Source organism: Melospiza melodia, chromosome 4, assembly GCF_035770615.1.
Source record: "Melospiza melodia melodia isolate bMelMel2 chromosome 4, bMelMel2.pri, whole genome shotgun sequence".
NCBI classification, from domain to species: domain Eukaryota; kingdom Metazoa; phylum Chordata; class Aves; order Passeriformes; family Passerellidae; genus Melospiza; species Melospiza melodia.
In genome coordinates this window covers 71874574-71891275 of record NC_086197.1, presented here as the reverse complement: position 1 = coordinate 71891275, position 16702 = coordinate 71874574, and the positions used below count along the sequence as shown (strand labels likewise).

Genomic DNA, 16702 nt, shown 5'->3' with positions numbered 1-16702 from the left:
ACAAATAACTTCCATTGTTTACCTGTGCATGTAGGTGATGAGTATTTGGCCATGTAATACCTAGCTATGGACAGGCTTTTCTAGTCACGTGGACTCAAAGATAATGGTAATAGAATGTCTGGCTTGTCCTCAGATTGTTATAACTATGCTCACACTGTCATGATTTCCTGATGTATTTCCTCTGTTGTTCCTAGATACTTATATTCTTCTGAATAAGTTCTGTTGCAGTTGCTTTAAGTAAAATGATAATACAAGTAGAATTATTCTTTATGCTTGCTTATATGTGTTAGTGTATTTTTAGAAATATTTTTGAGATCTATACTCGGGGTTTGTCCCCTTTTGGTTACTTTGTTATTTAGTCATTCATTTACTCTTTTTACCTAATGACTTAAAGGTTTTTTTCTTGAGTTGCTATAAATCTTGAAGTATTTGGGATCTGTTTGTACTTAGCATTCATTTGAAATCTTGTTTTTTATTATTGTTTTTAAAAACAATAATAGTGGTATTGCTACACACTTGTCATGTTTTCAATTTTTTAGTTTGGAGATGCTGGACAAAGTTGAGCCACCTACAATTCCTGAGGGCTATGCAATGTCAGTGGCATTTCACTGTTTGCTGGATCTTGTCCGTGGTATCACTACCATGATCGAAGGAGAGTTGGGAGAGGCAGAAACTGTCATTCAAGCCACAACAGAGGCAGCTTCATTACCAGCACAATCTTCAGAGCAAGATTTGCAGTCTGTTTCTGACCAATCAGAGAAAGAATTAGGTATTTGAAAATGCAAACACTATGTGAAATACAACAGTTTTACTGAAAGCAGATTTTAAAATTTCATGCTTTTTGCTTAAATTTATTGCTTCTTATTTATTTATAAAAACTTTCTGTGAAGTGTGGTTTTTTTTTTTAATGGAACAGCAATTCCATTTAAAAAAATACTTGACTTAGTGTTAAGCCAAAAGCAGAACACCAAGATCTAAGGTCACAAGAGACAGAAATGGAGTTATGACCACGTTGAAAGAAAAATATATTTCTAGTAACAAGATAAAAGGAATGTTTTAATGGAGAAATTTGTGGTAAGAATGCATTATATAGAGAAGGACTTCTTTAAAAGCAGAACTGCTGTGAAGTGAGGATTGTCTCTGTGGAGCATATGAGTCTGTACAGGGGTGTCTGTATGTACAGAAGGACTTGTGTTTGAGCAGTGAGTTTTGGTGCCCCAGGAAGCCAAGGCAGTACAGCTGAAGTGTGAGCCAAGGCACTGGGGGTGCCAGGGGGAAGCAGAGATCATCATCCTGGGCACTGCCTCGGGAGAGGGGCGCCCTCCGTGGCGCTGTGGGGCAGACAGGGAGGTGCACGTGGACTGGGCAGCTGCCCCTTGGCTGGGCCAGTACCTTTTTCCCTCTTAAATAAAAGAAACAAAAAAGTTATGGAGAATTATAGATACCACGGGAGAGTATTTTTACTTCACTGCAAAATTTCAGTGAGTTTCTTATCCCATAATTTTGCATTTCTGAATGTTTATTTTTACAGAAAAAGATCAAAAATGGTTATATATACCATAGTAAATTGGATTTTGATGGGGTTTTTAATGCTATTTAGAAGAGGCATTACCGGGTGATTTTTTTTTTACCTCAGAAATGTTACCTTAAATGCAAGCTGTTTGAATAATACTGGTGTGTGTTTCTGTGTGCACATATATGTGGCTGTGTAAACATGCATACAGAAACACACTTCAAAAAATGCCCTAGTAAGCATTTTGTTTATGATACAGTTGAAAGTTATTAAGGAAACCACTGTGTTTCTGCTATTAAAAAGTTTATATATTTCTTTTAAGTCAGCAGAGCTGTCTGGGAAGAAATGGTGAACGCTTGTTGGTGTGGTCTTCTGGCTGCTCTATCCCTTCTACTTGATGCAAGGTATCTGGTCTTTCATTTCTCTTGATTTTTCTAAGTTGATATTCCAAGCTATATTTTGAACTGACTTTTAATACTAGACAAATTGACAGTTGTGAGCATAAGTGCTGTTCATGGCATCTGAGCAGTCAGGTTTGTGGCTTAGACTGAGTGGCTAAATGACACAGAAGTCCAACATAAACCTTTAATGTATTTCAGTACAGAACAATTAACTGCATTTTCAAAGGGTTGCATTTAAACTATTTAAATTATCCTTATTTCTTTTTACTTTGCTTGCATGTTTCAACATATTGAAGTGATTCCAGGTCCTGATTACTGCAAGTAAGAGATTAAGTAATGTCTTGGTACTTGTTAGTACTATCTAATCTTTAAAGTGGAAAAGCTTTTTACTAGGAAATGACTGTGGTAAATTAATTGACTCTTTCAAAGGGCCTTTTGTAATCAAACACCATTTTCTGAAATTAGTTTAAAATATCTTCTCATAATATCATTACCAAGTCACTGAAAAGTAAAGTTCAATTTTGTAGGAAGTGGTTCTGAAGAACTTTGTTGATTGGTTATGCTCGTTCTTCAATATTTATACTGTTATTGGTTTTAAAGTATATGTTCTTATGGCTTTCAGTTTTGGTTAGCTACTTGCCTCTGTGTTCTGTATTAATTCTTGCTGAACAATGTGTACTCTTTCAGCACTGATGAAGCTGCCACTGAAAATATTCTAAAAGCAGAATTGACCATGGCTGCACTTTGTGGAAGACTGGGCCTTGTAACATCAAGAGATGCCTTTATCACTGCCATTTGCAAAGGATCTTTGCCTCCTCACTATGCCCTTACTGTATTGAACAGCACAACTGCAGCTTTGTCCAGCAAATGTAAATATATACATTTTTCTTAATTCTGTTTCTTTGTATTGTCCTCTAAACCCAATTTTTTTTTGGGATGTGGTTCCAAAGATATGCAACTGCAGTATTTGGCTATATTAAAGTAAGTTAGAATCCTCAGACAGCACCTAGATCACCTGCTTTCCAGAACTGGTAAGTTTTGCAGCATTTGCTTACTATCATTCTGATCCACCTAAAATTTCCTGAAAGATTCACATATGTCAAAAGTTCAAATTCTGAGATCTGTCTACCACTGTAAAGATCTGCTAGGATGTGTAATTAAGGCATTCAAAATCTGAAAAGGTCTCTGGGCAACTTGGATTCTAAAGCTTTGGCTAGAACATCCTACATTTGTCATGTACTACAGTCTTATCTACAATTGTCTGGTGATGGTAATGCTTATGCATAAATGGAAGATCTAAGTTCTGGGCTCTCTGTAGCCTACAAAAAGCTGAATTGATGCATCCCACATCTTGAGAGAATGTTGTAATTCTTAATATATGAATTTATGATTTAATTTAATATATGAATCCTGGTTTAGGATGTACTCTGTTTCTAACTTTGAAAGTGAATTACTACTTACTAAGAAAAGCAACTACCTGAAAAATATATAGATGCATCTAGCATTAGAGCTCCTAATATAAAACAAAAATAACTTACACTGGGAACAAGGACCAGCACCTTTACTTCAGTCCAGTGTACCAGTACCAGCTAAGTGTATTATTTGATTGTAAGTCTGTTAAGACCTTAAGAACACATGACTAAACTACACAGATACCTATAAAAACAAAGAAGGGAACCTCAGTTATTTTGTGTAGGTTGCTCTTCTTTTTACAATTGAGTTATAAAATGGGTGTCCTAGAGTCCCATATTGAAAAAATGTCATGATACAGCATCAATGGCACTGTCATTTTCTGAGTGTACTGGTACAGTGGTAGCACACAATGATGCCATTTACACACAATTACTATAAAAAACTGAGTTGAGACAGTCTAATGCTCATATCTTAAGCATAAATATTTTAGTCTTGACATAAAATGTATAAATGTATCACAAGCAATGTCTAATAGTTAGAAACAGGGAGTAATTGCAAGATCTTTAAATCTCTAGGGCAATGACACTGTAATCTAAATATAACCTAAGGTCTCAAAGTGAGGTATGCTAAAGCTAACACTGTAAAGAAATTTTGTGGAGTCTGTTTGCCAAAAGGTAGTTCTTACTACAAGTAAATACTGGATTTTAAATTTAGGGGTTTTTTTCCTTCTCTTTTCAATTTCCCTCCAGCATATTCCATTCAGGGACAGAATGTTCAAATGATTAGTCCCTCAAGTGAGTCTCACCAGCAAGTTGTAGCAGTAGGGCAACCCTTAGCTCTTCAGCCACAGGGAACAGTTATGGTAAGTACAACTTGTAAGTGATCTTACTTTGCTTAACTACTACTTTCTGCATCTCAGTGTGTCTCTCAAAACCAGGCTACAGATGCACAGCATTCTTACAAATAATGGTGAGCTGGTCTATTGTCCTATGGCTTTCATTTGGAACAGTCCTGGACAGTAAAGTTATCTAATTGCAAAGAATTCTTATTCTTGTTTTTTTCTGACTTCTAGCTCTGAAGTTCTTATCCATTCCACTAGGAAAACTCTAGATCTCAGCTGTGTTATGTGCCTGTGTGTGAAAGTTCATTTAAGATAGACTGATTTTTGTGGAGTTGATGCAATTAAGCTGGAGTACTTGAACTTGTGTCTGACAACAATGTGAAACTGGGAGGAGAGGGCAGTGATCAAATCAGAGTCACAGGATGGTTTGGGATAGAAAGGATCTTAAAGATCATCTCATTCCAACCCACTTGCCATGTGCAGGGACACCTTCCACTAGACCAGCTTGCTCAAAGCCCCATCCAGCCTGGTCTTGACCACTGCCAGGGATGGGGCATTGACTTCTTCCCTGGGCAACCTGTTCCAGTGACTCACCAGCCTCAAAGTAGAGATTTCTTTCCTGATACTGAAACCTGTTCTCTTTCAATTTGAAGCCATTCCCTCTTGTCCTGTCACTACATGTTCTTGTAAATAGTCTTGCCCTGTTTTTCCTGGAAGTTCCTTTCAGGTACTGGAAGGCTGCAATTAGGTCATCCCTAAGCCTTCTGTTCTCCAGGCTGAACAATCCTGATTCTCCCAGCCTTTCCTCATAGGAGGGGTGTTTTACCCCTCTGAACATCTTGGTGGGCCTCCAACAGATCAATGTCCTTCCAGTGTTGGGGACTGCAGAGCTGGATGCTGCACTCAAGTGCTCATATTCAGCTTCACCAAGACAAGGCTGAGAGAAGAAGGAGAAATACTGAACTACTTCTCTAAAAAAATATATTTCAGTAATGCAAACAAAATGTAATTTTAAAGCACTTCAGTAAAAATTGGAAGTTTGCTAGAAACACTATCATTATGAATAATAAAAATTGGATGGCTGTTTGGTTGTTGTTTTTTTTTTTAGCTGACATCAAAAAATATCCAGTGTATGAGGACATTACTCAACCTAGCTCACTTCCATGGAGCTGTTCTTGGTACATCATGGCAACTTGTCCTGGCTACCCTTCAGGTAATATTTCCTGTGAGGAAATATTTATGCTTTGCTGTTATGCCTTGGTGTTTTGCTGTAATTTGGTTTTCGATTGCTCAGTGAGCAATAGAAGAAGCTTTCATTCTTCTCATGGTGTTCTGTGAATTGCCTTGAATAAGTACTGTAGCATTTCTCTTGAGTTCTGTTTGGTGGCTAGCTTGAGTACAATGCTATTTTCTTCTCTGCCTCAAAAATGAGCCTTTTGTATTTTTCAGCATCTTGTATGGATTCTGGGACTGAAGCCTAGTGTTGGGGGTGCATTAAAACCTGGGAGAGCTGTGGAAGGGCCAAGCACAGTAAGCATGATTGTTTGTTTTGCAGTTAATGATTATATATTATATATATAATTTTTTTTTTTCTGTTGCAATCTGTAAGACATATTTCTGTCTTTTATTCAAGGTTCTGACTACAGCGGTTATGACTGACCTGCCATCTATATCCAGTATGATTTCAAAGCTTTTTGAAAACTCACAGTAAGAAACCTTATCTTGTAATTAAAATAATATGTGTATATCAAACTTGACAGTGTTTTGATAGCAGTTATTTTTCAGGTACCTTGACGATGTGTCTTTACATCACTTAATAAATGCCCTTTGCTCCTTGTCCCTGGAAGCCATGGATATGGCCTATGGAAACAATAAGGTATAAAAAAGTTGTTTATTTTTTTAGATGTTTTTATGAAACAGGCAGAAGACTTGTACATTTTTTCTTTAATTAAGTATTCCTAATACTAAAACCAGTAATACCTTTCAGGCTGTAGATTAAAAAACAAAATATGAACCAGAGGTCTTGTTTTTAATGGTTCATACAGTTACTACATTCTCTGAACATCCTCACTGTGTTCCTGTGCTTTTTAAGGAATGTCATGTGTTTCCATTAATAAGGTTGTGGGTGGATGAAACTTTTAAAAGCCCATGTAATTTCAGAGGTTAGGGATGCTAAGTAGCACAGTATGTTCTGTGAGATGCTCATTTTCATTTCAATTTTCTCTTACAATGTACTTCAGAGAGAGCCTGACAGTTAGGTATTTAAAAACCTGGTAAGTCATATTTGCTTGGGAAACCATAGTTAGTAATCATGTTGGCTTAAGCTTGTCCTTAATCTGTTACACTGGAGATAATTAAGGCAGAGAACATGTTTTATAATATTTTGCTATTACAGCAACAAAGAATTAATTTAATAAGCAAAGTTTGTGTTTAAAAGGAGTTGAAAATTGGAGTAAAAAATCAGCAGAAATGGGAAGAGATAATGATTTCAGTGCAACAGTCATTTTGACTATATGTTGATCTTAAAAAAAAGTAAAATTGAATGAAGCTTATGACAAATATTTGCGGATAGGTTTAATGAATGGGAAATTTATCATACTCCTGCAAAGAATTTATAGATCAAATGGAAGATAAATCATTAGGGCATTATGCAATGAAACATTCCAGATTTTTTCACATATATGTAGTTTGAGGAGTTGCGTGGGGCGAGGCTGTTGCGCTGGGCAGTCGCGTCACAAGGCCGGTGGGAGGGAGGGGCTGTGCGGGGCGAGCTCGCAGGGCCCGTCCGTGCTGGATTCGTCAGCCTGCTGCCCCCGTGTGGCCGCCCTGCGGCACCGCGCCTTAGAAACGACCCCCCCAAACGCCTTCCGGCAGCTGCCTCAGAGTCACCTGCTCCAATTCCCTTTCTTTAAGGAACCGTCACTTTTTGCTGTTGCGAAATTACTGGAAACGGGACTGGTTAACATGCGCAGGATTGAGATTCTTTGGAGACCTCTGACCGGTCATCTTCTGGAGGTAACTAATGGCTTTTATCACTTGTACTGGAATTTAGTTTGTATTAATGAAAATCTCGTGGAAATATGTTGTTAATGTGTAATTAAAAAAAATCTGAATTATAATTATATATTTTACTTCAGGCACTTTATTGTTGCAACTTGAATGCATTATGGTTTGGATTTAAAAGTGAATTTATTATATTTAAATTACAATATTTTAATATGTCTTGGTAACTTTTTCTTTATGGTGCTGTCACTCTTTATATGTTTTTGATACAGCAGTGTCTAAAAAGATCAAATAATTATACTTCACATATTTGTTCTAATTAAGGTAGCGCAAATTTACTATTTAGCACAAATTTACTATTTCACACAGTACAAATATTTAGGATGATTCTGAGATAGAATCTTCCTAGAATTGAAGCCAGGAGATTTATTAAGAAAGGGTTGTTTATTTGTTTGTTTTTCTTAATATTTAAGCTAACTTCTGATTACTTTCTTTAAGAGAATACTGTTCAAGTATAAAAATGTCACAATCCTGTTTCAATTTTTTCAGTATTTTAACTTCAACATGAAAAATATACTTTATGAAGGAAAAAACTTTACATTTTGAATTGAAAACCCAAAACAGATGATTGAATGTAACTGTAGTTTTAATTCTCCACACAAATATATAGGAGAATAAAATGTAATAAATGTGTGTTTTAGAGTAGGTAAAGGAGAAGGCTTTTCTTCCTCATAATTCAGAATGTATCAGATACTTCCTTAGCACCAGTGCATTGTTTCAACCAGTATCAAGGATTGGCCATATCTTTTTATGGAAGCCACATTTTGCTTTATCTAGAAGAAAAAAAATAGATACTTCTGGATTTAAAGACTTAAAGCACAGGCATCTCTTTCTCTTGTTTATTTTTTGCCCTGCAAAACAATAAGGTTCACCATCCACATCTTGAGACTGTTTTCATCTAGGGAGCAGTCTGTTTCAGTCTGTTACCTATGCAGTGCAGATAATCTGCCACTGTTTTGTAGGAAATACAGAGTCTTCCATTTTCTTTCATAGTGTACTGCTTTATTTCCTTTTAAACCTAAGTTGTTGAGGTACAATAAGGAAGGAGGAAACATCAGCTATGATAAAATTAAACACAACCTGAGGGAATAGCTTGTTCCCTGGTTCTGGAACTGGTCATCTGGACAGAATCAGAGCATGAAGTACTTCTAATTTACTCTTTTTATTTTATATAAAATTTTTTAAATGTAATTTAATCGGTAGAGTGGTTATTTCTTGTCCACATTTTTAAATGTTAAGCTATCTCTTTTACATTGTTCACCTTTTCAGTTTGGCTAGTGGTTGAGAGGAGAATGGTCCACCAATAAAAGGCATCAGCCTTCTTTATGAGACTGCCTTGGACTTGACTCTGGGTTCTCACACCATCAGAGCTAGGGCTGGAAGGGGGATGGGAATGATTATGGAGTGGTCAGTGAAACTGTACACTTCCCATATTAGTGTGAGGGTAATGTATTAGATACAGCACAGTTCATACAAGCTATCTAAGAAATGAATATGGACAGTGTTTGTAATTTTTATATTCTAAAAAAGCAATTAGAAAAGTTGTTAGGTTTAGAGAACTTAGAGAAAAAGAGAAATGAAGATACGCATTTGAAGCTCAAGTTTAAAGATGCTCACTATTGCTTTGTCAAGTTTTTAAAATAAAGAGAGTGTGAGGTTTATTTTGTCTTCAATATGTAGTTACTTTTTGTATTTGGGAATATAGAAGACTCTTTGTTGGCTGCTGTTGTGCTCCTCACTTGATTATGTTAAGCAGTGTGTGAAAATTCCAATTTTGTAGCTTTAGGTTAAGTTAAACCTGAGACTCGTAGGCATTTGTTGAAGGGTTGTTTGGTGCTTTTTAAGCAATCATTATCAGAATTAGCAGTTAGTTTATTCGTTTTGGAAAATTTATTTACTTGAATTATATATATAATTTTCATTATGTTTCCTTCTGTGTCTTTCACTGCTTCCTATTGCTTCCTTATTCAGAAGGTACGTCTATCCAAAAGATAAATTTCTTTTTTTACTCTCAAGCCAAATTTTACCATTTAGAGATCTATTGTATTATTCTTATACTATTGTATGTACGTTGTAATATAATTAAAATACCAGTTTTTAATGTATTATATATGTTGGTTAAATAAAAGTGTCTTTAAACAAAACATTGGTGTGTTTTCAGGTCTGTCAGCATCCCAACTCCAGAATGAGAGAATGGGGAGCAGAAGCTTTAACTTCTCTCATTAAAGCAGGACTGACTTTCAGACATGATCCTCCATTATCTCAAAACCAGGTAAAGTAGGTTTAAAAGCATTCTTCATTCTTAAAGCAGCTTTGCTATTGAGTATATAAAGTCATTGACTGTAACACTCAGATGTAACTATTGTGGACCACCACAAGCATTCTAATAAACTATCCTCTTCCATTTTTCAAATACCTAACTAAGAGTGATGCTTGCATATTATGTCCATTTCTTGGTACAAATTATGTGTCACCTCCATGAGTGCAAAGCAATTACAAAATGTTTAGTAGTATATATGTGATTGATTCTGTGGCAGGTAGAAAATGTGTTTTGCCTAACCTTCTCAATTATAGCAGTTCAATCCATGATTAATAAAATATTCTAATATTTTTACTGATAGTCATTGGATATTTTTCCATGGTCTCTTGAGGAAGCTGAGTGTAGCCCTGCTGAGTAAACATAAAGTTGCATGACACTTTTTATGCAACTGTAGTAGCATCTGTAGCTGCTTCCTGAGGAACCTGGAGAACAGGAGTCAGGAAGGTAGATTTTCTGCAAAGACCCTTTATGGTCTGAATTTGAGCATTTAGTGAGTGAGCTACTGAGTTAATTCAATGAATCTTTAATTTGTACTGGAGGTTTTCACTCATACATAAAAATACTTAAGAATCAGTTAAATGTTAGCATCCTTAATATGCTTTACTGTTTACTTTTAGAGACTGCAGTTGCTTTTATTGAATCCACTAAAGGAGCTGTCAAACATTAGTCATCCTGATATCAGGATCAAGCAGTTGGAGTGTGTGCTACAGATTTTACAGAGTCAGGGTGACAGCCTAGGACCTGGCTGGCCATTGGTGCTTGGAGTCATGGGGGCAATCCAAAGTGATCAGGGGTAAGTGGTGGAAATAAAATTTTAAACTCATGTAAGATAAGAACAGTAGAAAAAATTCTGCTTGTATTTTTGTACTTTAATAGCTGCTTCAATAATCATAGTTTCAATGTGATTTTCGGCTTCTGAAAAAATTTACTCTGCAAAAGTACACTTTTTAATTCTTCTTGAAGCACTGTTTATTTTACTGAATTAATCTTCCAAATGACCAGAATATTATTCCACTCTACATTCTCCTGTAGTCAGCATGCAGTATACACTCAGTGTGCCATTTCATTTGATCTTGACCATCTGGTGGACACATCTCTCTGATGCTTGCCGATACTTCTGTGTGAATCAGCTCTCGCTCAGTTAATCTATTGTTTCTTTTTCTTCTTAAATCTTCTAGTAGTCTCTAGTGTGTGTTTTCTTCTGATAGCTCTCTCTTTTTCTTGAAGCCTTCCTACCTAAATGGTTGCTGGTAGCAGAAGGATGGAAGATTATTTACTGGCTGTGGGCGAATCCCTTGACTTAGACAATTGACTCTGTTGCCAGCAGAGGTGGACTTGGTTCTCTGCTCACAAGGCAAAGTGAGAGATGAAGTTGCAATGAGTATTTTTGAAATGAGCAATGAATTGAACATCTGCCTTTGTGACTGTAAGCACCAAGAATTATACCCACACACTCAATCCACCTTGGTTTTTTAGGTGCTAGTCAAGACTAGCAGCAGGATAGGTCATCACATAATTCTAGTGTCAGTAGAGTTCTCCTTGGCATAGCTCTCCTTTTGTCTCACCTTAGCTTTAGTCTTCTGGTCATATAAAAGCTTAAAGCCCCTTCAAATGCTTGAAGGATTTTGCTCTTGGACCAGTATTGTTTGCATTGTCAGTAGTACCTACCAAAATTCCCAAGGATTTTGGCATTCTTCGTTGTGAGCATCCTCTTTTTTGTAATTAAGCTTCATTTGGTAGTTGTTGTTTCCACACTTGGTGCAACCTGTTCCTGCATGCCTTTTGATTTTCACTGTTTTAGTGATGGACGAGAACCACCACAAATTCCTTTTCAAGACAGTCTTCAGATCCCATTAAATCTCAAACCCATATCTCACTGGCTGATATCTCAAGATGTTACTAACATCTTGTGTTATATCTTAGTCTCCTCCACAAAGTATATGGAATAATCTACTTCACCTACATAGCACTGTTTGTCCCCATCATATTAAGTAGAGTAGGGAAAAAAAAAAGCATGCCTCCTTTTCCTTGAGAAAAAAACTTAATTTCTTACCTAAGTTACAGCTGTGAGTACTAGATGCAGATGCTATTATTGTACTTTAAATATTAACTTACTGACCACAAGACTTTATTCACAACTGTCTTCCCTCTGATCAGTGAGTATCCTGGATTCCAGGACAGAGTCCATTTACCTTCCTGGAGAACTGCTTTTCAGGCTTTTATAAAAACAGAAAATTCTGTTTTGATAACCAAAAACCATGTTTTGGTCACTTCTGGATTGTACAGTAATATCCTGCCAAACAAAAGGAAGCCTGTCTGTGAAGTCTTTTTCAGTGGAAAGCCTCTGTTTATTTTAAGCATAGATAAAGCCCTACACAATCTTAAGATTTCTCACTGAGCTTAAGTTTCTTCTATTTATAGTTATCTTTTTGTGGTCACCTGTAACACCAAGGACAGTTCCACAATTTGAAGAGTTGTATCACTGTTACTACCTGCATGAGAGACTTGAAAACCTTTCTTCAAGCACATAGCAGTGTGGGACCTTAATTTGGAAAAACTGTTCTGAATTTGTTCTTGTAGCCTTGCATTTGAAGTTTAGAAAGACAGGTTACTTTCGCATTAGCTCAGTACTTCAGAATGAGTAGTGGAACTATACTTTGATTTCCTGCCTCCTTCTCTTTTCTCTTAGAGTCCTTGAGGGTCACATACCTCTGAAACTGTGTACTGGAGGGGGAACTGCAGCAGTTTTGGGTCTGTTTCACTTTAAAGACTCCTCTAATGAGTATGGGGGAAAGTATTGTGTGAGTCTATTTTCCATCAGTATAGGAATAGTAAATACTTTGATCTTACATGGTAGGATGGATGTTTCTCTGCAGTATTCATCATATTAGAGAACTATTTGTTAAACCATTACTGTCCATGTGAAGTTTCTTGTATATTCCTCTGGTTTCTATATCATGTTGGCTGTTACAATACAGTGGAAATGACCCACATCTGATTTTGATTTAGGATTAATAAAAAAAATTAATTTGTGATTTTGGAATAGGTAACTGACATGTCTGTAGTCTGAAATTTTTTCCCAGGATGTATATCCTGAAGGACACCAAGTTTCTGTATTACAAAGCTTTGAAGTTATTTCTGTTGTACATTAAACATTGAAAAAACCCTGCAGTGAAATTTAAATGCAGCTTCCCTATTTGTGTTACCTACACTGCACCACTCCTTTTGATGCCTTCATTTTGTCTCTCACTGAACAATATTTTAGTTGCAAATGGCCTTGCTCTTCTGAGAACTCCTTCTTGCAAACCTTTTCTGTACTATATTTTTATGTTTGTATTCAGAATCAAATTCTGAAGGCAAAGTAATTATTAAGGATCTATTTAAGGGTATATACTTTGAAAAGTTTTTGTCTGATATATTGAAGCAAGTAAAACTACGATTATATTAGTGTGCATCTTTCCTAGTAAATAAAAACAAATTTTGCCCACCTGTTTGGTATACTTGAAGTAATTTGTAACTGCTGATATGAGAAACTCTTCAGAACAGCTTGCTCTTTGGAAGATTATCATGGCTAAATTAAGCTTGGGATTTTTTGATTTTTCCATTGTGGCTTTTTTCTAATGTTTGAAAACATTTGAACTAACAAGACTTAGAACTCTAAAACAGAGAAGTGGACTTCACTATGTAAAGTTAGCTAAGGACCACTGGAAAGTCTAAAAGTCTAAACTTCCAACTCCCTAGGTAGTTAACATGGACTAAACTACTTCGTCAGAGTTTTAAGCTTCAACTTAAAATTATATCTCAAAAACCCCATTTAAAGTGGTGCAAATTCTTCTCAAAAACATTAATTTCATTTTTTTCTTTTTGTATTTAATAATGCTGTCTCCTGAGGTACTGTATTCAACATATTTCCATGCTGTGGAAGAAATGTGAAATGAGTATGTGTGTGTGCTTTGTTTTCATTTTGTTTTTTTAAGAGAGTCCTTAATACGGACTGCATTCCAGTGTCTTCAGCTGGTTGTGACCGACTTCCTTCCTACCATGCCATGTACTTGTCTGCAGATAGTTGTTGAAGTTGCAGGAAGCTTTGGACTTCACAATCAAGAGCTAAATATTAGCTTAACTTCAATTGGTTTGCTGGTGAGTTTTTTATTAACCTACAGTGATGCTGCTTCAGGCTTTCATTTTTGCTTTTCTTTTTTAATGAAAACTTTTCTGTAGCCAGTTATACAAATGAAAACCATAAAGTAGCTTTTTGGGTTCTTACTGAACTCCCATGCTGTCATTTGGAATTGTAGGTAAATTGAGTGAGCACGTCTTACCTTTAATCTCCATGATTCCTGCCTTACTAAAAGAAATAACATTGCAATTGTAAGCATGTTCATCATTATCTCATTTTTAATACATTTTTTACAAAAAATATATTAAAATGATGAGTTCATTCATCATAACAGGAACCTAAAAGCTGAGAAAGAAGAGTAATTTTTGGACCTTGCAAAGTTTATGTGCTGATCTTATTTCACTAGTGTAGGGAAATTAATATCTCGATGTACTTTGCAAAATACTTTGTGAAAATAAGAGACAATTTCTTTCATGAACATTAAAGCATTACCCTATTTTTTATTGTACAACACCATATGTCTTATTTATTTTGTAGTGGAATATTTCAGATTATTTTTTCCAAAGAGGTGAAATAATTGAAAAGGAGCTAAACAAAGAAGAAGCAGTGTTGCAGAAACAGGCAGAAGAAAAGGGGGTGTTGCTGAACAGACCTTTCCATCCTGCATCACCATTTGACTGTCTTTGGTTATGCCTGTATGCCAAACTTGGAGAGCTGTGTGTGGATCCCCGACCTGCAGTTAGAAAGAGCGCTGGGCAGACGTTGTTTTCTACTATTGGTGCTCATGGAACTTTGCTGCAACATTCCACGTGGCACACAGTAATATGGAAGGTATGATGTGTAAGCTTCCTCTGAAGGTTTTGTAAAGAGCATTTACGTTTTATTAACCAATAACTATTTACCATTTAATAAGCACATCATTTAGATAATTTATTAAGACTTTTAAAAGATTACATAAGATGGCAGAAATCTAATCTCTTGGGTTTTGGGAATGTTTTTTATACTTTCTCTGGCCTTTAAAGCCTCTTCTAAAATACAATTTTAATATCCTAATAATTTATTTTTTACTCAGGAGTTTGATAAAAAGATGGTGTCCTTCCTACAAGAATGACTTATCTTTTGTGTGAAAATGGAGACATTTGAGGGTCATGTGACAGGGCTGATCTGGTATTAGCTAGAGCCTTGCTTTGCATTCTGGTTTGGATCTATCAGAATGCTGTGTTCTAAGTCATGGTCATGTTTGTTGTGCTTTATGGAAACTTTGGGCTATATTTGAACCTGCCTGTTGTACCTGTGAATCATCTGAGATCCACTGGTTTTAGCATTCTCCTGGTGCTGACACTGTTCTTGGTAGGTTTGAGTATCTTATTTCCAGCCTTTCTCAAGTCAGTTGACTGATTGTTAATCTTGACTGCTCTGGCGACTATTTAGAACAAGGGAATTTTCAGGGTGACATAGTGACAGAAAGGATAATGAAAGAATTTGTTGGTTTACTGTGAATGCAGCCATGCTATTTGAAAAGTTGCATTTTTCCTCTTTTTTTTCTGGCTGTTACAGGTTTTATTTCACCTGTTGGATAGGGTTCGAGAATCTTCTACAACAGCTGACAAAGAGAAGATTGAATCAGGAGGAGGCAACATTCTCATTCATCATTCAAGGGATACAGCTGAGAAACAGTGGGCTGAGACATGGGTATTAACACTGGCTGGAGTTGCAAGGATATTTAACACTAGGAGATACTTACTGCAGCCTCTAGGTAAAATTTATAGATATTAAAAGACACAATGATAAACTTTCTTCTTTTGTATGATCTTTTCACTTAATGTACTGGGCAAGATGCTTAGCTCAATCTTAGCTCAAAAATGGTTTTTGTTGTGTCACCTCAAAAGTTATGAAAATTATGGAGTTATTAATTCATGCTTCATAGAGCCAAAAATTGTCACTACAGATTTCCTCTTCTGTATCATGGTATTTGAGATTAAATCTCAGTAGTCACAATTCAGTCCCAATTCTGGGTGCTAAATAGCTTTAAATTATAGTAGACTGATAACAGTAATACTTTGTCTTTCCTTTGTTCTTGTCAGAACATGCTTTTCCTTTTATCTGTCTAAGGGAATGCAACACTTGCATGGATCTCTTCTGTGGTATCAGTGTGTCAAATTTAACTGTACTTTGAGAACACAAAGAGAATTTACCTGTAAAGTCAGTGGAGTATTGAACATTTTCATTGTTCAGCTGTATGTAGTAATATTTTACAATAGCTTGGTAATTTCTACAAGGAAAAAGTGCAAAAGGAATAGAGACTGTATAGCTTATAAAGAAAAGTTCTCATTAGATTATTTTACCTTCAGCATCCTACAGTATGCAGTTAATGTATTTTAACTGGATAGAAGTTGTATTTCATTTTGGTCATTTGTGATACAGGTATCAACATATTAATAGCTAGTAAGTGTATCAGTCATTTGCAGAAATGTGGTAGAATTTAGGCTATATTAAACTTGAGTTAAAACTGAATAAAAAAATTAGAACTACTTTAATTATTCAAACCCTGTAATTAGTAATATAGAAAATTGAAGGTTAAGGCTAAATTTAATGAAAAACTCAAATGCGTCTAATGAAATCTTTCCACAGTACAATTATTTGAGCATTTTAAAATCAATTTTTTATAAATGCATTGCATGAGTAATTGCATTAATTTGACCCTTAATTCCTTGTGTGGGTTTAACCCTTCTTGAAATCAACAGGCATCTGGTATATTTAAGAATAAATCTGGCTTACTATACTGAATGAATAAATTGTATTTTACTGGTATGGGATGTGGTATGTGATGTTTTTGCTAGCAAATTTAGCAAGAACATAGGTATATTGTTTCCTTCTTCATATTTATATGTTTCTCTGTCACATTCATTCTTTCAGCTTATGGTTGAACTGGTATAAAAGTCATTCAAGTGGCCACCTAATCTCTTGAAATTTCTGTGTATTGGACTAACATGTACATGAGCAGCCTTTTAGAGAGGCAGGGTGGGTGGGA

At 35.8% G+C, this 16702-nt stretch overlaps 1 protein-coding gene across 3 annotated transcripts in view; it reads left to right on the top strand.

The window, feature by feature from the left end:
• The window catches only part of MON2 (MON2 homolog, regulator of endosome-to-Golgi trafficking), a 66303-nt gene that overhangs the window by 28765 nt on the left and 20836 nt on the right, over nt 1-16702 (top strand). For all 3 annotated transcript variants that reach the window (XM_063155152.1, XM_063155151.1, XM_063155153.1), the window contains exons 12-25: nt 540-769; nt 1836-1917; nt 2602-2783; nt 4077-4189; nt 5277-5381; nt 5618-5698; nt 5802-5875; nt 5954-6044; nt 7082-7183; nt 9393-9503; nt 10169-10344; nt 13529-13691; nt 14209-14502; nt 15229-15427. In XM_063155152.1, the coding sequence (XP_063011222.1) occupies nt 540-769; nt 1836-1917; nt 2602-2783; nt 4077-4189; nt 5277-5381; nt 5618-5698; nt 5802-5875; nt 5954-6044; nt 7082-7183; nt 9393-9503; nt 10169-10344; nt 13529-13691; nt 14209-14502; nt 15229-15427 (2003 nt within the window). The remainder of the gene's footprint in view (nt 1-539; nt 770-1835; nt 1918-2601; nt 2784-4076; nt 4190-5276; nt 5382-5617; nt 5699-5801; nt 5876-5953; nt 6045-7081; nt 7184-9392; nt 9504-10168; nt 10345-13528; nt 13692-14208; nt 14503-15228; nt 15428-16702) is intronic.